The sequence below is a fragment of the Patiria miniata genome, unplaced genomic scaffold (assembly GCF_015706575.1).
Source record: "Patiria miniata isolate m_02_andy unplaced genomic scaffold, ASM1570657v1 HiC_scaffold_6, whole genome shotgun sequence".
NCBI classification, from domain to species: domain Eukaryota; kingdom Metazoa; phylum Echinodermata; class Asteroidea; order Valvatida; family Asterinidae; genus Patiria; species Patiria miniata.
In genome coordinates this window covers 19,152,649-19,172,772 of record NW_024037073.1, presented here as the reverse complement: position 1 = coordinate 19,172,772, position 20,124 = coordinate 19,152,649, and the positions used below count along the sequence as shown (strand labels likewise).

At 42.8% G+C, this 20,124-nt stretch overlaps 3 protein-coding genes across 8 annotated transcripts in view; 2 read left to right on the top strand and 1 right to left on the bottom strand.

The window, feature by feature from the left end:
• Positions 1–5,219, top strand: part of LOC119743229 — a 39,169-nt gene extending 33,950 nt beyond the window's left edge. For 2 of the 5 annotated variants that reach the window (XM_038219622.1, XM_038219624.1), the window contains one exon: positions 850–1,558. In XM_038219622.1, coding sequence (XP_038075550.1) covers positions 850–969 — 120 coding nt within the window. In that variant the 3' untranslated portion in view covers positions 970–1,558. Of the gene's footprint in view, positions 1–849; positions 1,559–5,178 lie in introns of those variants that run through there. The other 3 variants (XM_038219621.1, XM_038219620.1, XM_038219619.1) reach the window with 3 other exon arrangements.
• Positions 3,455–8,727, bottom strand: LOC119743230 (mediator of RNA polymerase II transcription subunit 15-like). 2 transcript variants are annotated; one of them, XM_038219625.1, is made up of 6 exons: positions 8,552–8,727; positions 7,265–7,435; positions 6,449–6,655; positions 5,924–5,999; positions 5,602–5,815; positions 3,455–5,091 (listed from the first exon to the last, which is right to left on the bottom strand). In XM_038219625.1, exons 1-6 carry the CDS (start codon positions 8,612–8,614, stop codon positions 4,698–4,700), a joined length of 1,125 nt encoding a protein of 374 aa, XP_038075553.1. In that variant the 5' UTR covers positions 8,615–8,727; the 3' UTR covers positions 3,455–4,697. The 2 variants fall into 2 exon arrangements, with proteins under 2 accessions (XP_038075553.1, XP_038075554.1); XM_038219626.1 differs by having other exon boundaries at positions 4,698–5,091; positions 5,602–5,812.
• A 47-nt stretch (positions 8,728–8,774) lies between these two features.
• Positions 8,775–16,876, top strand: LOC119743231 (60S ribosomal protein L6-like). Its single transcript, XM_038219627.1, has 6 exons — positions 8,775–8,925; positions 11,145–11,274; positions 13,107–13,208; positions 13,924–14,113; positions 15,127–15,311; positions 16,461–16,876. Exons 2-6 carry the CDS (start codon positions 11,146–11,148, stop codon positions 16,611–16,613), a joined length of 759 nt encoding a protein of 252 aa, XP_038075555.1. The 5' UTR covers positions 8,775–8,925; position 11,145; the 3' UTR covers positions 16,614–16,876.
• The last annotated feature ends 3,248 nt before the right edge of the window (positions 16,877–20,124 follow it).

Genomic DNA, 20,124 nt, shown 5'->3' with positions numbered 1-20,124 from the left:
CAGATCACCGCATCACCAGTACTCTTTTTTTCACCGTTTGCGGTTAGACCACAATGTTACCCGCACACATGCCCGATTCCGTTCGATAATTGGTCACATCGTGACTCGGTCACATGGTGACAAAATGGAAGTCAATTGTGAATCATGCGACTTCATTCGTGAATCTGATTGGTTAACATAAGTATCGCGTCTGGTGCTATAACCCGCACGTACACCTTTTCGTTGACATCGGATCCGGTGAAATCGGATACCAAATGATTTCATCTGGTCGCCCCCGGTGCACGATCAGATTGGTTCGAATTTTCAGCACACACCTCTGTACGATGGCCCGATGATCTGGTGAACCGATAAAATAGGAAAGGTGTGCACCGAGTTTAAGTAATTGTGCTGAAAAAGTCCTATGTTCTGGTAATTAAGAGACACGCAGAGGCCAAGTTTTAAATTTGGTGACCAACCCATATGCGCCATGACGACTATTCTTGAATCACCCTAGTCAAACCAAAACTGACAAACTACAGAATCCACTCGCATTTTTCCATGGGTTGCATTTCTCGTTAGTCTTGCTGGCCATCATCGTTTTGCACAGTTTTTTGTTTTTTTTATTTTTGGTGGTGTCTTCTGTATGTGACTATGAAACAAGGCTAATGAGAAGCAATTAACATGGCAACACGTGATCTTGTCAAAATAGTTTACTACAGAAATTCCACCATTGTCAACCAGCATGCGTTCTGGTGTGAAGTTTCTTAAACTATGGTCATTTTATTTATATATAGAGAACTTGAACTTTTATCTTAAATGTCTCTTGATGGTGGATATTTTCTGTTTTTCATCCGTTCTTTGATTTTGCAGACTATTTCTACACTGAAGGAAATCTGGCAGCTCATACATCCCGTTCAGGACTGGACGTCGTTTGACGTTCACAAAGCTCTATCTCACCACGGTAACGGCTTCATATCACCCCAGGAATAAAAGTAGCTTTACCAAAGACCATAGTGTTAAGTTGCTTTTGTTCCTCCCTAAAAAGAAGCATAACGTTTGCATGTCGATACCTGCTGAAATATTCCATTTGAGAGGATTTCCTCATAGTGAATAGTCCGAGTATCAGCCGTTGTCCAACGGAGCAACTTTTATGCGACCCTGCGTGCCAGCCAATCGGAGTTGACTTAAGAAAGTGTGACGCCATTTCAAACAGAAATGTGTACGAAGTTGTTGATTGGTCAACTTGGCCGACATGTTTTTGTAATACAACGGGTTGTGGAAGACCCGATATAGAAGGCACCCGCTGAATGGTCAGAATCTCGAGGTCAAGACGCAGTAGACTTCCACGATACGAAGCCTCGTGTAGGCAGGAAGCACTGAGAGCAACTAGCTCAACCGCCTAGGCAGTTGGGTGGTTGATGTGGCCCTTTACCGAAAGACAGGACCGTGCAGGACCACACCGTCAGCCACGCAGTTTAACCAGTTCATGTCGGATGACGTGTATACAGGCAAAGAATTAGGGGTATTCGGAAACAGATGACGGATAAACACGCAACGAGAGAGGCCGGAAATTTCTGTCAGCGACCCGCTCGCAGTGAGTGAGGCCAGAAATATCAGGGTGTGCTACCCTGAGATGACGGCCTGAACCCATCTGGCATCGAGGTTCATGAAAAACAATCCCGCACCTGCGTCCGGTCGATGTCCAAATAATCCCGACGCGAACTAGTTAAGGCACGGGCCAGCGGGCCGGCCCCCTTCGCCATATCTGCTTGCATGTGCAAAGGTCTATTGCATAGACTACATAGTGACCTGTTTTGGAAGAAATCTACTTAAACAGAATTCCAACACGCACAGGGTCTGTGGTCTTCCCAAACTGTTGTGTGTGTTTTTAGTGCCATGTACCCATTGTAATAAACATCAAAGTCGTTGGAATTAGGAGCAGGGTACTCATAATTCAAGACTTGAATATTTTTTCAACCTGATTTTTGCATGTGATGTCTCATTGAGAAGCTCACATTCTAAAAAAAATTTACAAAATGCACAATTTATTTTGAAAATCTTTTTTTTGTTACCACGCCCAAAAAGCATAAACGTATGAAATGTAAGAATTATCCAAGTATTACAAGTGCTCGACCAACCACATGTTCTTTGAAATGTCTTTCGGGGTTTTTTTTGGGGGGGGGGGAAATATAAGATAAAGCTTCCAAATTAAGGCAAGTGGTATTTTTACAGGAAGGGAAATCTTGCAGTTTGTCTTCTTATTCTTACATTTGTGGTCTTCTTGTCGTGATTTTATATTTTTAGCTTCCAGTATAATAATCGGCTTCCAGGACTTTAGTTGCCAAATATTGTCAGCTCTTCCTGACAGTGCGTTGTTTAAATAGTCACTGAAGCGCCCGAAACCGCCCAAGCACGCTCAAGCACTCTCTGGTTTCATTGATTCTTCAGTGCGTAAACACAATGTAATACAATGTAGTACAAGTGCTAACATGTTAATGGTAGCAAATTATCTGTCCAAACATCGGATATTTGTTTACTGTTGTTGAGACCTGCACTGTTATTCAATATTAAGTTTTTGCCCTTCACCGACTTATAAACACTGTATACTCAGTGTGTTACCTCCCGAGTGAAAGTTGGAAAAAATCACTCGGGTGGGATGCGAAGTCACGACCTCCTGCTTTCTAGTGCAGACGTCTTACCACTTGACCCCCGAGCTAACGGGATCGGTTGGCTGGTTCGAATCTGATGTACATGTACATGTAGCAACAGGTACTGCAATTAAACTATTCATAAGATGAATTTGCGTCAGGGTGATGTAAGTCATTATTAGGTTTTGCCCGTCGTGATAATGCACTGTTATTGTTTCCAAGTGCTTCTTTGAAGAGCAAGATTTTCTTTGAAGGATGAAAGATTGTGTAAATATGCCTTTGATGAGATATTGTAATTTCAAGTTGTATATTTAGTGGCGACTGGTGTTAACATTCCCAGTGTGTTATGTATATTTTGAAAGAAATTGATAAAAATTTGATTTTTTTTTTTGGTTGCTTAAGAATCTTAACTACATAAATTCCTTTATTTGTGCAATTTAAATCAAGATTTCAATTTTGTCCATAAAATGTTTTGTAAGATAGTATAGAGTGCAGGAGTGGCACAAAGATTTTTTTGAAATACCTAGATATTTTTGTTTATATTCATAGATTCCTTCCACATCCAAGATTTTATATTGCAATTTATAAATGCACTTTAGCGTCACTATCTTTGTAGAACTTTGCGTTATGATAGTCGACTTATAGTTAACCCAGGAATAAGTGCAACACATCAACTCGGTGAAGTTTCTTTTTTTTCTGTTTATTTTAAATATTTTACAGGCGTATACAATGTTGAAGTTATAGTTGTAAAAAGCTTTTGCAAAAACAACCTGGAATGGTTTTTTTTTTGGGGGGGGGGGGTGTTTGGGGGCTTTACAGAAGTTTGGGGGGAAACTGACCGTTCATCAGCTAAAATGGTAAGACATACACTCGGACAGAAATCGTTTGAATCTTTACAACCCCTTAATTGGGTTTTATCTTTGGGTAGTTTATTTAAATGCATGTATTAAGCTTACCTTTGTAAACTTAAATAGTAGGAGATATGAAAACGGACTTGATTTTCGGCCTAAACGTACATTACTAGCACTGTTTATAATATCCTGTGTTTCCCCAGTGAACAGAGGAAAACACTGTTTGGTGAACATGACTTTTTTGCATACAAAGGGGTGTATGCTGGGCGTGGCCATTTTGCAGGATAACACATGTACGGCACAATTTAAAGCTATCTACAGTTTAAAAAAAAAATGAACCTGAACTTTGCAATTTCAGGACGACTTTCATCCCAAATAACTTACACACAGAACATTTGTTCCTGTACTTAAGGTTGATTCGAAAATGTGGTTTGGATTTAGATTCGCTGGACAAAACCGTTTCCAGTTTTGTTTTTATGCAATCCCTTGTCAAATAAAACAAAAAGAATCAATTTTTTTTCTGGATTGTTAAGCAATGCCTGAATACAATGTTAACAAGGGGCCTGTTTGTTCCATTCCAGATCCCGATCAAGATCGTGTGATGCAGTGCCGTATGAAAACAAACAGAACCACTCTCGCGTGTCGAGTCCTTTCAGGTGACACGAGTGTCGTCGTCTGCTTCAGATTTTGTAGGCAGAAGGGCTATTTTTACGATGAGCTTTCTATCATTTCTAGAAAAAGTAAATCAATCTTACTATTTTTAATCACAAAAATACATTCTAAAAGAATCATGAAGAAATATTGTCACAAAAGCTCAATTGATGCTTCAAATCTACTAAAAAAAAAAACCTAATTTTTTCTCTCCGTCCGTCGCGCACGTCACCATCTTTGATCTTCCAAATCCACCTTCCGAGCAGGATCTGTTAAAACGTGACCGGAGCAGCTATCGACGCGCAGGATCACTGATCGCGATCCGGATCTGCGCAAAACAAACAGGCTCATAGTTTTGCTATAAATAAATAACAGTCATCCACCAGTCTTCCATTTTGTCTGAAGGTAAGTTTAGACCCTGTGCATAATGCGTACACAGAACTCTCAATGCATCTTTGCTCTTAGTGTCTAATGCCAATCATTGATCATAACTCCTCCCCTTATTTACATATTGTCACATGTCAACCATTGGCCAAGTCAATCACTAGCTCCTAGCTCCTCCCCTAAATCAATCATTGGGCAAGTCAATCACTAGCTCCTCCCCTTCCTCCTCGCCCCCAGTTGCCGCCGCCTTGGGCTTAGGATTAATGGGCGGAGTCTTGCTGATGGGGGGAGTCTTACTGACGGGCGGAGTCTTGCTGGTGGGCGGAGTCTTACTGGGCGGGGTGTGTCTAGCTGGAGATCTGACCCCGACCATGGGCTTGGTTTCCATTGTCTCGCTGAGAGGAGGCGAGGCCTTGCTTGTGGACGGGGATGATTTACTGGAGGGTGTCTGCTTGAAGGCTTGTGAGGGCTTCCCTGCGGCCATGGCCTGGGCGGGGGAGGGCTGGGTAGATGTGGGTGGATTGAATGGGTTAGGGTACACAGCTGGGTGTAGGTGTGCTGGCAACTTGTCTGTATCCCTGTGAACATAATGGAATGGAGATATCCATAATTTTAGAAATATCATTGTGGCTATTTCCATTTGTTTTTCGTTAGTCTGTTGACAGATTCAAAAGACATTGATTCCAAATAGTGGACCTTAACCCTAGCAATGTTCAGGGCCAAACACTCACCCAAATGCTAACTGGAGATCTGCAGGTGCAGAGTGAATTCTGACTACAAAGAAGGTATGCATGAGCATTCAAACTTCACATTTCATCACGTTTGATTTGTTAAAAGTGTGCTGTGAGAAACTCACTGGCACCCATCGTAACTGCTCATAATGGAAGTAATCATGTTGAAGTGAGGAAGTGGCTAACAAAAGAAAGTGGTGGCGTCAGGTTGCAACATTCTTTCCTCCAAATTCCCTGAGTTTTCCCTTTCTGGAACAATGGAAACCCTTTTTCAAGGTTTTGCCTGATTTCCACAGTGGCTGGGAACCCCGGACAACATGTCCAACTGCAGTCATCAAGGCTTGTCAATTGTCTTACTTTTTGTGTCTCTTCTTGCTCTGTTTCTCGGCCTTCTCGCCAGCTGCAGCCGCGGCCAGACCAGCCATCATGAGCGCACCCATGGCACTAGAGTCCCCCGATAGGAGGCTGGAGAGCTTGGAGGGCTGTTGGGGGGTGAGCGGCTGAGCGGGGTTGAATCCCGGCAGGCCCATCCCGGGGAATGGAGACTCCTGAGAGTACATCGGAAGACCTACTGGAAGGGGGGAGGCCAGGCAATTTGGTTAACTCTTTTCGAATTCCTTCTGTAACAGCTGAATGGAATTTTCTCAAACATGTCAAAATATCCACTCTATGCACCTACCTAAACCGACGAGAGGACTCATTGGCATTTGGACGTGTGGTGAGCCGACTTTCATCAGATCCATCAACCGGGAGTTCTGAAAGACAGAAAATTAAACTGAATGCGTAAAAACTATCGGAGCATGCTATTTCACATGATTGTGCAAACATCAAGTAAATGACATCAACTATGTCTGTTTGTTGGTGCAGGAACTGTGTGGTCTACTCACGAGGGTTGGTGAAGGACACGTTGAAAATGCTAATATTAAAAGGCACTTCCTAGTGCCACTGGCAACCACTGCACTGGTTGCCAGTGCAGTGGGAACCACTGCATTGGCAAACCACTGCACTGCACTGGCAAACCAATGCACTGGCAAACCACTGCACTGGCAAACTACTGCACTGCACTGGCAAACCACTGCACTGCACTGGCAAACCACTGCACTGGCAAACCACTGCACTCTAAATGGTCAACGTGCAATCTAAAAGGTCTACGTGCACTCTTTGATTGGCAAGGCAGATGGGTCCATTTGGGAAAGGATCTTACATTCTGAAATTGCAACTCCTGTTGCTGTTGCTGCTGCTGTTGTTGTTGTTGCTGCTGCTGCTGATGTTGAGATGCTGTGTAGTTGAGATTACCAGGCAGGGGTTTTCTGTCCCCCGACAGGAGTGACTTCAGCTGTCGCTGCTTCCGTTTCTTGGCCTTGACTTTGATTGGCTTGGCTTTCTTCTTCTGCTTCTTAGCTTCTGAGCTCTGGAGAGATGAATGCATGTTGAAAGGGCAAAATATTACCTAAAAAAAGATGCCAGCCCTCCCGAGTTCAACATACAACACAGCCAGGTAATACGCTGTGTTCCTAAGCAAGATGCTTTACTGCAATTACAAGTGATTCAAAATAAAAGAACTGCGAATGGAGGTGAATATCCTGCTTTACCTACAGCACACTGTGGGACGAAGTTGATATCTAAAGTGTTCATTTTAAACGAGGTATTAAGGGCTCAACATTTTCGAGTTTGATTTTTTGGTACACCTATTTTTTTGAATATTGGTTTCTTTTCTTGTTAGTATTTTGACTTTGGTAATGCAGATCATGAACTTTCATAGGGAATAGTATACAAATAATGAATATTATTATATTGGTTTATTTTCATTCAACTCGTGGCCCTCAGGCCAAATTGCAAGAATGTTACAATATAAAAACATTACAAAAAATACACAACAATATAGTCCAATATGAAAACATACATATGTATAGAGCTGGAGGCACATCTACGAATATTTATTAGTACAATGGTAAGAATAATTTCATGAGGTGACAGATGGAATGTTCCATTCCACGAGGCTGAGAAGGTTGAGGTATACCTTCTTGCTTTCCTTCTCGCTATCTGACGATGCCGTGGAGCCGGAATCGGAGCTAGACCCCTCCACCCGTTCGTACTGCAGAAGCCGATCCAGCAGAAAGCTCTTGTCTCTGGAGGTTTTCAGCAGCTTGCGCTGGGCCCGTCTGAGTTCCTCTTGGAAGCATTCCTGTTCCTGAGAAATTAAAATGTAAAACTGGCAAAAATCAAATCGAAGAATTCACAATGAAGTTACAGAAGGATGCCTTGATCATTAGGGGGTAAAACGTACTATCACCAAAATACAACTGGACATTACAAAATCTAGCTTGAGAAACTCAAGCTGCAATGCTCATCGCGAATTTGACATACAGAGCTGGAGACACATCTAGTTTTTGTCCAGCGGTCGGAAAATGGCGGAGGCCGAGATATTTGGCCTTGGATAATAGGGAAAAGGACCATTTTAGTTTAGTTTTCTGACCACTGGACAAAAACTAATGTGCCTCCAGCTCTATACATGTATGTCAAATTTGCGATGAGCATTAATTTGAGCTGGAGTTTCTCAAGCAATTTCAGCAAATAAAATAATACAACATTGTCAATAAATTATTATAATAGCCCTAGGCAATCCCCCATTACAAGTTAATAACTTTACCAATGCCTTGTCATGCGTTTTTAAATAAATACATACATTTGTTCAACAAACAAATTCAATTATTCATAAGATGGAATTTGCGTCAGGGTGTTGTAAATTCAATATTAGGTTTTGCCCTTCACCGACGTGTAAACACTGTATATACTCAGTGTGTTACTTCCCAAGTGAGACTCGAAACCACAACCTCTTGCTTTCTAGTAGTGCAGACGTCTTACCAATGAATGTGGGACTGAGAAACATTTCCAGTTTTGTTAGAAAATACTTTGAAAATAGACTTTGTATATACAGCTTTGTATACAACAACTACTCCTAGAACTATGAGGCTCCGCGTCCGCTCACGCGGAGCCTCATAGCTCTAGGAGTATACAACAACATGGTCTGGCGATCGCCAGACCATGTCCGAATGTTAAAAAGGCGATAAGTTGGGTCCAAGTTACTCGGACTAGTATACAACCACAGAATTCAGTGGCGTCAGGATACTGAAATCTTTCCTCTAGTTCTATCGCAGTTCAGTTAAGTTAGAAACAGATAAACATTTATCATCAGCAACTTTACTAAGACAGCAAGTCTTGTTCAACAATCAACACAACACAACAGCATACGCGGCAAGCGGCAAGGGGTAACATTTATTTGAAATTAAAAAAGTAAATGACTTACATAAATCAGAAATCTCAGTTTTCTCTTGAGTGCTCTATACTTCGCTTTGCTCTCTGTCGACATTTTCAATGTGTTCAATAAGAACGATTTTAGTAATTTTGCGGTAGTTTACCGAAGCCGGCTGCGCGATCATCACACGCATCTATCTGTGGCCGTTTGTTTTGTACACAAACAGTGAACACGACACACATTGTACATACAGTCTAGTATTGCGGAACGCGACAGGGGCTTGGGGACTAGACAGTCGGTTATATTCACTGGTGTCCGCTATCTACACCGTTTTGTATATGCAGGTCTTTGAGGCAAACCATTTGAGGTTAACGATTACCAATCTCATAGAAAATCATCCTCTTTTCATCCTACGGGAATTTAATGTAAGCATGATTGTGTTATCAACTAAGTTACAATCGAACAAAATCAGGATTATTTTAAAATCATCAGGGGAAGAAATCATAGGAGATGTTTATGGAAGGATTGAGGGTCCATAGAGACTTGTCTTTTAATTATAATAATGGCTTATAAAAGGGAAAATGTTCGACAAAAATGGTTATACCTAGGCCTAGCTAGTACTGTAGTGACTAGTGAGAGTCGGTACGTAACTCACGAACTGTACCGTGTACACGTTATACAATGCATTACGCTATGGACTCGTGCACAAACAGTAGATGGCGCTGTTCGACCACTTTCGAGGGCTCCAATGCATAATTTTTTTTTAACCTAGACCTGACACGCCTATGCTTTTGTGTCGTGTGATTTTGGGCCCAAAATGCTGTGTCGTGTAGTCGCCGGTGTTCATACAACAGCATGCATGGCATGTCACTCGCTATTTTCAACTGCGCGCGCGTGCGTACTGCCATCTGATGAAGTGAAGTCTAAGATAAACAGTTCGCCACACGCTAGCCCCATAAATGTGGCATATTTACTGGACTGCCTCCGTAAACATAGGCCACACATCCACATGTACAAAAAACGTGTCGACTTTGCCAAATTTTGATTTTCACATTAAGGCTTACTTTGTAGATTTTTTTTGCTTTAGAAGCATTCTCACCCTCTATATAGGCTAATCAGAAAGTGCTGCCTTTTTCAGATGTTTAATTTTTGTGAAATTTCATGTTGAAATTTTGATACGCAAACGTGTAAAAATGAATCTGGAAATTTCACGAAAAATATACATCTGAAAAAGGCAGCACTTTCTGATTAGCCTATAAAGAGGGTGAGTATGCTTCTAAAGCCAAAAAACCCTACAAAGTAAGCCTAAATGTGAAAATCAAAATTTGGCAAAGTCGACACGTTTTTGTACATGTGGATGTGTGGCCTATGTTTACGGAGGCAGTCCAGTAAATAGGCCACATTTATGGGGCTAGCCACACGCATGCAAAATCATTCATAGCCAATGATAGCGGGGTAACAAAATCAAAGAAAAGGTCTTGTTTTGAACTAAATGCAAAATTTAGATTGTTTACGGCACCATGGTTTAAGATTTTTTGTATGCTCCAACTTTGGTTCGAATAAAAGTTTCCATCTCCTTTTTGATAGATGAACAATTGAAGAATGCAGATTCGGTTACCACGTCCAGACTTGTGTGCATTTATCTCGTAGAATCTGATGTGTCCACGGGCAGTTGAAATAGCAAATAGGCTTATTCAGACACGTCAGGTCTTGGTTTATTATATAGCCCCATAAATATGGCTCATTACTGGACTTCTTCTGTATTCCCTATCAAAGTGTTACGTGCAAGCGAATGGTCTGTAGTGATTGGTGGCCATGTTTGCATCGGCAGATCTTAGGTAATCACTTTGACAGTGAATTGTGAGCCACACATCGGTGGTAGCGACATGTTTCCGTCTATTTCTAGAAGTAGCAATGAGAGGAAAAGTTGTTTTGAGGAAATCAAAATTGAGACTGTTCTTTTTAACTTGATATTCACTATGAAAGATACTTACCTGGTTATTAACCAGAAAATAAATGTAATTCTATTCCTGTAGAAGTCTAGTTGTATGATTTTCAGGCAAAATTGCAGAGAGGTCGTCCAAAAATGATTGCAATAGTTTTCTCGAGGTCACTCATGGGTCATATTTCTTTGACCATTTGATTTTGCCTGGTTATTAACCACGTGTCGTAAGTATCTTGCATGGTGAAAATCAAGTGAAAAAAAATAAAGTGCCAATTTCGATTTCCTTAAAACAACCCCTGACGCCGGGTAGAGTATACTGTCCGAAACGTTGAGTTTCCCCGTCTCTGTTTGAGAACCTGACAAACTCACAAGAGATATTTGTCACATGGTGCTACCGTAAAGCTTTATCTTAATGCTACCTTCACCATGCAAACCTGCACATATTAAAATACTTTTCCCGACATGCTGCTGTTGCCGACATGTGGTTCACAATACGGAGGAAGTCCAGTATATGAGCCACATTTATGGGGCTAGGTTTATTAAGATGTCTCGTCAACAAAAACACATGCCTTCCACCTGAGGGAAGGTGGTCTGTAAGTCTTGATTTAGAGTAGAGGGCCTAGTTAGATTCGGACAATAGAGTAACTCTTGCAGTAAGTATTTGTAAATCTTATTTTGTCCTTTTTGGTTTTTGTTTAGCATGGGGGACGAGCAAGTCGTCAAGAAAGGGAAGCGTCACACGTCCCGCCAGAAATGGCTGACCGGCGGCGTGCCACGCTACAGCCGCTCTCAGATGTATGAACGGGCTGCCCGCTACAAGAAGAAACATGTAAGTATGATGCTGTGAGAAGTACGAAGGACTATCCTGAAAACTTTATATGTGGGTTTCATTTTCAAGATCCTTAACCTTAAACTTCCTAGGTATTTTTGCTTGGATGCAACCTCAATCCAGCAAAAATTGTCCATCTGCCTCAATGTAAAAATTGCATACAGCCTCAATCCTGCAAAAATCCTCCGTTATTTCTTGACTGTGGTCCTTTCAGGGGTGACCACTACCTCAATCCTGCAAAATCCTCCAGCAATCACTGTATGCAGGGGTGTGAAATCTCCGCTATTTAGCGGATTTCCGCTTTTTTGTTCAGCGTGCCACATTTTGTTTTCCGCTTTTTTTCTTCCGATGGTCCAGATTTCCCCCTGCTTTTTCGCCCGCGCGTAAGCATTGATTTTATTTCCGTTTATTTTATTTTCCGCCGCCGCCGAACGCACGTGATCCGCTCTCTAGTACAACATACACGTCACGGTAGCTCTGGGGTGCGTGCAAGCGAGTATTCAATGTACATTGTACGTACGTGTGTACTACATGTACATGTACATGTATACGATACCTTGTGCATGCATTTTTCAGCTCGAAGCCGCGTGTGTACAATGTATTGTACACAGCATCCGGGGAACCAACAGTGATTGCGCTGTGATTGGCTGCAGATAAATATGAATATTCACACATGCGCCATGAAGCGCGTTGGGACTCTTTGCGGCCGTTCCTGTGTCTATGCATGTGTTGACACGCGATGATCTCCACAATAACTCGCTGTAAACATAGTCTTGTTGCTAATATAAAGCCTTGAAATAAGACTAGTAAGTTGTCGCCGTGCCGCGCCGGTAGAGGGCATCATGCGAGGCAAAGTTCATGTGTGCATTTCATTGCATGCACGCATCCTGCTGCATGTATTCCGCTGCACGCTGATACGTACATTAGTGTGTCGTATCAAATGTTTGAACGTATTTTGACATTATTAATTCCGCAAGATGTCAGTGCAACACAAATGTGTTATTATCCAAAGAGGTTCGGAGTTTGATACGGACATTGACAAGACCGATCCTCAGGTTACGAATCCATGGATTTGGATGGAACACATGTCATGGTTAATGGGCAGAAATTAGGCGACTCGATCAGAAGCCGGGACACGCGATGACGATGTGTATCATCTGCAGTAAGGAGTTAACTTAAAATTATGGAAAACGTGGTTGAATTTCCCAGTTTTCACATACAAGTTGGCCATTTAGGAAGTTTCAAGCCAATATGAAGGAAAAGTTAACTTAAAAACATGCATTAATTGCAAAACATTTTCGACCAATAGTTAGCCCAGGCATGCCAGGAGGCTTTAAAATGCACCACAGAGCATCTACATTTCAAAATTTTTCCGGGGCCCTTGGGCGGGCCCCGGACCCCCACCGTAAGGGCTTCGCGCTATGCGCTCGCAGGTTCGGTTATTTACAGGTTCAGCTATTTTCAGCTATTTTTTTTGGACTCCACTCACACCCCTGCAATATGTTAAGGCAGAGCCAGTGACATCCTGGAGCAGGGCGGAGGATTGCAAGTATAATCTAGGCCTAAACTTATGCACAGTTGAGCATAAACAACACAAGGTCCGGCCCAAGACCTTGACACAGTGCATCCTCCAAAATCAGCCACACATTTTTGCCCGATAGCCTCAATCCTGCAAAATCCTCCATTTTGCAAAGAGGATTTGGGAACATTAGGGATAAGTGTGTGAAACATGTCCTGCGCTGGGGACATTCTGAAGGGAGCATTGGGGGTTTTTTTGGTAGTGAGTGAGAAAGAGCTTAGTCATAAATTCTGTGACATTGTTGACTCTTCAGGTGGCCGTCAAGAAGGACAGGAAGAGACCAGCTGCCATGGTAGAGAAGGACATCGGCGGAGAGAAGAACGGCGGAAAGCGTCTGGTCCGAGCCCGCAGACTGGTAGGTGGACTGAATATCTCAAAGGGCAAGCCTAACATCAACTGAACACCTATAAACAATTTCCTTGAGGTGCTGAGTAAGGGCGGAAGGGAACCAGGCAGATGCAATAGGCATTGCATGATATTTGACTGGTTACCTGTATTTACTAAGCAAGTACTGACTTAACCCCCAAGGTTCTTTTGGCTAACCATCCTAAATCCTGCAAAATCCTCCAAATGCCACCATGTAAAAATTAGATTCAGCCTCAATTCTCCAAAATCATCCGTTATTTCTTGAATTTGTTCAGTGGAGGGGTGACCATTGCCTCAATCCGTCAAAATCCTCCAACAATCACTGTTAATGGGTTGAGCATCGTCGATGACATTCAGAAGCAGAGCAGATGATATCAAACGTAATGCAGGGCTCAATTATGCATGGCTGAATGTAAAGTATGCAGGGTACAGCCTACGAACTAGCACAATGCATCCTCCAAAATCAACTGACACTTTTTTGCCATTCAGCCTCAATCCTCCCAAATCCTCCCAAACCGCCTGGAGGATTGAGGAAGGTCAGGGTTAAAGATCAGCCACATTAATGTGGCAAACATGGACTAATTTTTAAGATAATACATAATTGAAGTAATCTGCAAAAATCACCAAATAAACCAGTAGGTCAAACGTCCGTGCATTTCCGAGATCTTCACTTTCAGATGTCACTATTCTTTTGACTTGTCCAGCCCCGCTACTACCCCACTGAGGACCTTCCCAGGAGGCTCAACAGCCGCAAGAAGCCCTTCAGTCAGCACAAGCGCAAGCTGAGAGACAGCCTGACCCCAGGCACTGTGGTGATTCTCCTGCGTGGACCCTACAAGGGAAAGCGGGTCATCTTCCTCAAGCAGCTTGGGTCTGGTCTGCTTCTCGTCAATGGTGAGTCAGTCAGGCCATGCCTGAGTCACTTGTGTGGAGCCTTGGTCTTTGTATTTTACAATTATACGTGGGCACAATCTGACAAAAGATGAAGCTGTACTTGTACAGAGTGTGCCCAAAAAAGCGCAACATTCAGAAAACAAATAATTAAAACTGTTTAATGTTTTTTTCTTCAATGAAATTATATATTACAGTAAAGCCTGACTGTTTCTCAATCCACTCCTTTTTACCCCAATCCATTTGGATCCCGAGATCCAGAAATGCAATCAATTCGGGCGATTCACAATGCAGTGCGCCACCAAGAGCTTGCCACAGAGAGTCCATTTTTCAAGTTTACAGTCGACAAAATATGGCCCATTTGAATGAGTGTCAGTAGACAACTTGAGCTAATATGTCATAGATTGGGGCATAGCGTTCTGCCGCCTTACAAAAAAACACCATATTGATAACAAGAAAAGAAATGGGTAATCAGATCCTCGAAAATACGCTTACGAAACCACTGACCGGAAAAACTAACAATTTCAAATGTCCCGCGCTGCGAACTTGTCGACCATCTCCCACCATGCACTGGGAAAAATGAATTCTCCGTGGCAAACTCTTGGTGGCGCACAGCATTGTGAATCGCCCGAATTAAGCGAATGGGTGTAAATTTGACTTGGCCACTCTCACCTTGTGATGTCACCAACTTCAATGCCTATTCAATGCTTAACCCAGATTCAGCCATTTACACCCTATAGTTTAACATGCCAGTTGACTATTTTGGACCAGTCTACCCAGTGTTTTTGCTGGTTACTAATCGCCCCACTAATCAAAGCAAACAACAGGGAGACAGGACCAAGATGTTTTGGGATGGTATTTTAACCAATTGACTAGAGACGTTTGCAACTTGCTACCAGCACGCAGGCATCAGTTGTATCAGGAATCAACCATTGGTCAACTAGCGGTCTCCACTTAAATTTCGTTCTAGCTGATTGATCTAATGGTGTACCCTTTCTTTTATTCCCCCGTACAAGGTCCATTGAAGATCAACGGTGTGCCCATGCGTCGCATCAACCAGATCTACGTGATTGCCACCCAGACCAAAGTGGACATCAGCGGGGTCAAGATCCCCAAGAGGGTCAACGATGAATACTTCCGCCGTAAGAAGCTGAAGAAGCCCAGAAACCAAGAGGGGGAGATCTTCGACACGGAAAAGGAGGTAAGAGAGATGTACAGGATATAAATATTTCCTACGGATCCTGAGATCTTCAAACTTAATTTTATCATTTTGTTCTAAACCACACGTAAATTCAGACTCGGTACAAATTGGTGGTGTACATTACTGGTGGTACAGGAACCAGGTGACCTGTTGAAGTAAAACACGGGTCCCCGGGTACCCTCGAAAGAAACCCAACCCCAAAATTCAAGTCCCGGAAGTTGTTTGAAGGGAAAGCTTTTCGGTGTAAAGTCGCACATTAATGTCATACAAAACCTCTTTTTTTTTATGTTTGTGCACAAACACTCAGAAGCATTGGAGAGGTTTAGGTATGGATACGTTCATGAACGTCACAAAAATATACATTGGCAACACTACATTGGGTTGTTATAAGCAATGCCACACAGGTGATGTTGGTGTTTCTCGTAGTGTGAAGGAAGGGAGGTGCAAACTTCCACAAATGTCATGCATGTAAGATTGATAACAAAGTGTTATCCGAGGTCACATAATCTACTGTCATAATCAGTAGACTTTTAGAGAAGTTAACTTCATTAACCCCTTAACGCAGGCTTGCGGTTTTAGACGCAGCTTGATAAAAGCCGATAAGCCAGGGGACTGCCATTGCCGCATTACTGTTGCATAGTGCATTTATTCATAGACAAATGCTGAATGCCTGCACGTACACATTCCACCCCCCGTGGCCGAACAATACCGGCGACAAGGGGTTAAATAAAGCTATTTTTAGCATTTTCAAAAAGGTAACGGACACAGATTCTATGAAATACCTACTTCAATTATTTTTACGGGTACACAAATGCAAAGCTCCCCAGCATCCCTCTTCAGGACACAGACGTAGCTCGTCCTCTGTCCTGCCATCAGCTTGGCCCCGTGAGTCAGATCCCACAGCACCTGCCGGCAGCTGGGGATGCCTATGGCAATGTCCTGCCAGCCCAATCCGCCTGTATGCGATCTTCTATGAGATCCGCGTTAGCTTGCCGTAGCGTGCTTCGTTCGACACGTGGTCTTTACAGCCTATGTTGAGCACCATCCTCAACGTTCTGGTGTTGAGGTGTACTAAACCAAAGATAGTACTTAATAAACCAAGCCACGTATTCATTAGATATTTCTGTCTTTTCGTTCAACCCTCTGCAGAAGTACACCGTGTCTGATGAGCGCAAGGAGGACCAGAAAGACGTAGACGGCCAGCTGCTTCCCATCATCAAGAACGAAGCCAGCCTGAAGGGCTACCTGCAGATGCCCTTCTACCTCAGCAACAAGCAGTACCCTCACAAGTTGAAATTTTAGGGGACCGGCGCTGCCCCAATCACCCGAACTCTCGACAAGCTTTCCGTTCTCTACATGTTGTGGACGTTGTCCCAAAATGACCGACACCACAAAGGCACATCCTTTGCATGGGGTCTTATCAACAAATGGCATTTTTGATTTGAGTGATGCCTCAAACTGTGCTGTTTTAGAAATTTATCCTGGGAAAGGGATGACTTGTCTGTCTATGATTGACCGCAGGAGGTTTAAATAAAAGTCTATGGGTTATCAAACCAAAGGATGAAGTTAAGTGTATCTGTTTTTAGAGTTCATTGTTGATAGGGTTAAGTGTTAATTTCACCTGAAACACTTCAAATGATGTAGCATGAGGAGGATTAGGACGATGTGATCAGGTATCCAAAATCATAAAGGTTCCGATCGTATGACGTCAAAGTACCTTGTGACAATCCAATTTCCCCGTGATTAGCCACCATTGGATTAGGCAAGCTTTTGGTTATTCATAAGATGGAATTTGCGTCGGGGAGATGTAAATCAATTTTTATAGATGTAAATCAATAAACTGCAATAGTTTAATTGCGGTACCCGCTGCTACATGTACATCAGATTCAAACCAGCCAACCGATCCCGTAAGCTCAGTGGTCGAGTGGTAAGAAAGCAGGAGATCATGGGTTCGAGTCCCACCCAAGTATTGTTCCCAACTTTGACTCGGGAGGTAACACTCTGAGTATACAGTGTTTACAAGTCGGTGAAGGGCAAAACCTAATGAAGCTTTTGGCTAGCAACCACATTGTGCATTGTAAACTAGACAGTGGGGCTTATTTTCACGTAAAATAACCGCAAGTTCTTTATCAAATGGTATAATGGTCACTACCTGTCCCATGTATGATTGTCATAATTGTGCTGACTTAGCACTGGGTGTTGGCTCCACATTTTCTAACAGTATTCGCCATCCATCACAGCTTTGAAGGCTTGCCTATTACCAACTGCGTGGCATGCTATACAATCTTTGCCTGCTACAATGGCATCGCTGACTTTCCAGTACCTGGATGTACTATAGGCCGGGTCGTGAGAGAGCCCTATTAATCATAATAGGCCTGCTGTCGGGAACAGTGGTAGCAGTGTTACGCCCCAACTATCGCATCGGTCCCAACTGTAGGTCCACAGTTGGGCTGGCCCAACTATAGTTGGGCCTGTCCCAACTATAGTTGGGCCGGTCCCAACTATAGTTGGGACGGTCCCAACTGTAAGTTCCACTGTTGGGCTGGCCCATCTATAGTTGGGCCACTCCGATGATCCGATCTTTTTATTTTGCGGTGTCCCAACTATAGTTTACATTGATGTACAACTATAAAACGTTCCCTATACAGCTCTGATACACGTCTGACTTTACTGGGGACCACTGAAATTAGCTATTGATGGGGCAAATCTATAGTTGGGCCACCCCAATCTTGTTATTTTGCGGTCTCAACTATAGTGTACATTGTACGATTATAAAACATGCCCTACAACTCTAATACACATCTGACTTTACTTTGGACCAATGAAATTATCTATGGGTGGGGACCATCTGTAGTTGGGCCACCGCAATATTTTTATTTAGCGGTCCCAACTATAGTTTACATTGATGTACGACTATAAAACATTCCCTACAGCTCTGTTACATGTCGGACTTTACTTGGGACCTTTGACATTAGCTATGGGTGGGGCCCATCTATAGTTGGCCGGCCATGGCAATCTTTGAATTTTGCAAAATGTTGCTGGACAATAAAACCCAGCAGCTGGACAACTCATCCAACTAGGCAGTACCACGTGACCGGCCAGCCTTGCGGCATGCATGCACGACGAATACACGGTGCCAGCGCCGCGGAACATTTAATCCAACAAGATCTATGAAGCATCCGGCGCAACTCCAGTCCCCACTATAGTTGGGACCGATGCGATAGTTGGGGCGTAACAGCAGCATTGAGCAAACACACCGGTCCTTTTTCAATTGTTTATGTCATGTTTTGAGGTATGCTTCTGACGTAACTGCCCTCGGTGATGGTGCATCGCGTAAGGGGTTTATTGGCCTGGGTGACAGTAACTTTTTATAAGGGTTGCAGTGTACTGGTGGTATTCACTGTAGTACCTTGCGTATCCACACTTGTGTGTCGTGTTTAGTGTTATTTAGGGCATAGATGTTAGCTCAATAGCTGGCTTCCTCAAGACATGGCCAAGCCACTTTTACCTATCACTGATGGGTTATTAGCTTGACAGTGTCTGTTCAGAAATCACATGCCCTCCTTCCAAATGACATCCGAAGTGTACAAGCATCACTTTTGCATAAAGGTTTGCCATTGTGTTCCTGGGTATGAGGTGACTTTTTTTTTAATGCAAAATGTCTTCCGGAGGTAACAGTCTCATCCACAGAATGAACAGTTTTTGTCATTTTGTCAAAAGTATGCATAAAGGCGGATAATTTTCCCCTCCTATAAAGTAAGGTTATTCTGAAAGTCATTCCCCCAGAATATACAAAATGTGATTGATTGGGAGGGTTTAAGTTTGTTGTAGCTTGTGGCAGTCCTGGTTTAAAAAAAAAATGGCCAACTGCTGTTCACTATTAAAAATTGCACTTGTTTTGACTGAACAGCGTCGGTTTAGAGAGAGATGGGTGATATGTGAAGTTGGGAGGAATTTGTTGGTTTGGAATTGACACTCCCACCGCCGTAGCCTCATTACCAGGAAAGGTTTACTAGCCTCGGACAATGCACAACATCGACGTCGTAAACTTGGTGAAATCTCTACTGAACTAAGGTGTTAAATTATGAGGAGCATTTCTACAGAGGCAAAAGTTGACTGAAAAAAGGCACATAATGTCTGGTCCTCCATCCAACCCAGCCTTACCTCTTATGGTTTCCTGCACCATGTGTTTCATCGCGTTGTGCAGGATGCGCGTTGGGTTCCATGGCTTTGTCACTGATCTCTATATATAGAGATCAGTGGGCTTTGTTCGCTTGCAAGCGCGCGCACCCTACAGATGTACGCGTTTCATTGTTCCAAAATACATGCGGTTGTGTTATTAAAGTTCTACATTTTAATTTGCAAAAAACATAATAAATACAATCGAACATTTATTTTAATCAAATGAAAATATAACCGGCTGGTTTTATAACTAAATCGTATATTTCAATGAATTCATCAAAGTTCGGGAAAAAAATGAAAATGGAAACAAGCATTTTTAACACTAAACAAAAAGATTTGCAATGGACGCGGGGTATGGAATGAATAATTCGGCGAAACTACTCAATTGTTCTGTCTCCATGGATTTCATGGAACTCATTGGCGCATTGGCAACGGACGCAATGCGCGATACATGTTGTGGCGCGTGTTCAGTGTGCGTTTTCCTCTTTATTCCTTGGCCAAATAGGGCAAAGTAACCCGAAGAAAATAATAAACTAGATAAAATTAAACCATCATCTCTCTGCTCCAAAAGGCCCAGCTGAATTCGTTTTCGCTCTTTAGTCTCGACAGCGCAGGTTCAAAACACCAATCG

What these genes read in the sequence shown, in the direction of transcription:
- LOC119743230 (XM_038219625.1), bottom strand. Translation starts at nt 8,614, where the DNA reads ATGTCGACAGAGAGCAAAGCGAAGTATAGAGCACTCAAGAGAAAACTG. An exon ending in GCGAGAAGGAAAGCAAGAAG is followed by an intron (nt 6,656 to 7,264) that starts GTATACCTCAAC and finishes TCATCTCTCCAG; the next exon opens with AGCTCAGAAGCTAAGAAGCA. An exon ending in GAGTCCTCTCGTCGGTTTAG is followed by an intron (nt 5,816 to 5,923) that starts GTAGGTGCATAG and finishes CCCCCCTTCCAG; the next exon opens with TAGGTCTTCCGATGTACTCT.
- LOC119743231 (XM_038219627.1), top strand. Translation starts at nt 11,146, where the DNA reads ATGGGGGACGAGCAAGTCGTCAAGAAAGGGAAGCGTCACACGTCCCGC. An exon ending in TGGTCCGAGCCCGCAGACTG is followed by an intron (nt 13,209 to 13,923) that starts GTAGGTGGACTG and finishes TGACTTGTCCAG; the next exon opens with CCCCGCTACTACCCCACTGA. An exon ending in TGGTCTGCTTCTCGTCAATG is followed by an intron (nt 14,114 to 15,126) that starts GTGAGTCAGTCA and finishes CCCCCGTACAAG; the next exon opens with GTCCATTGAAGATCAACGGT.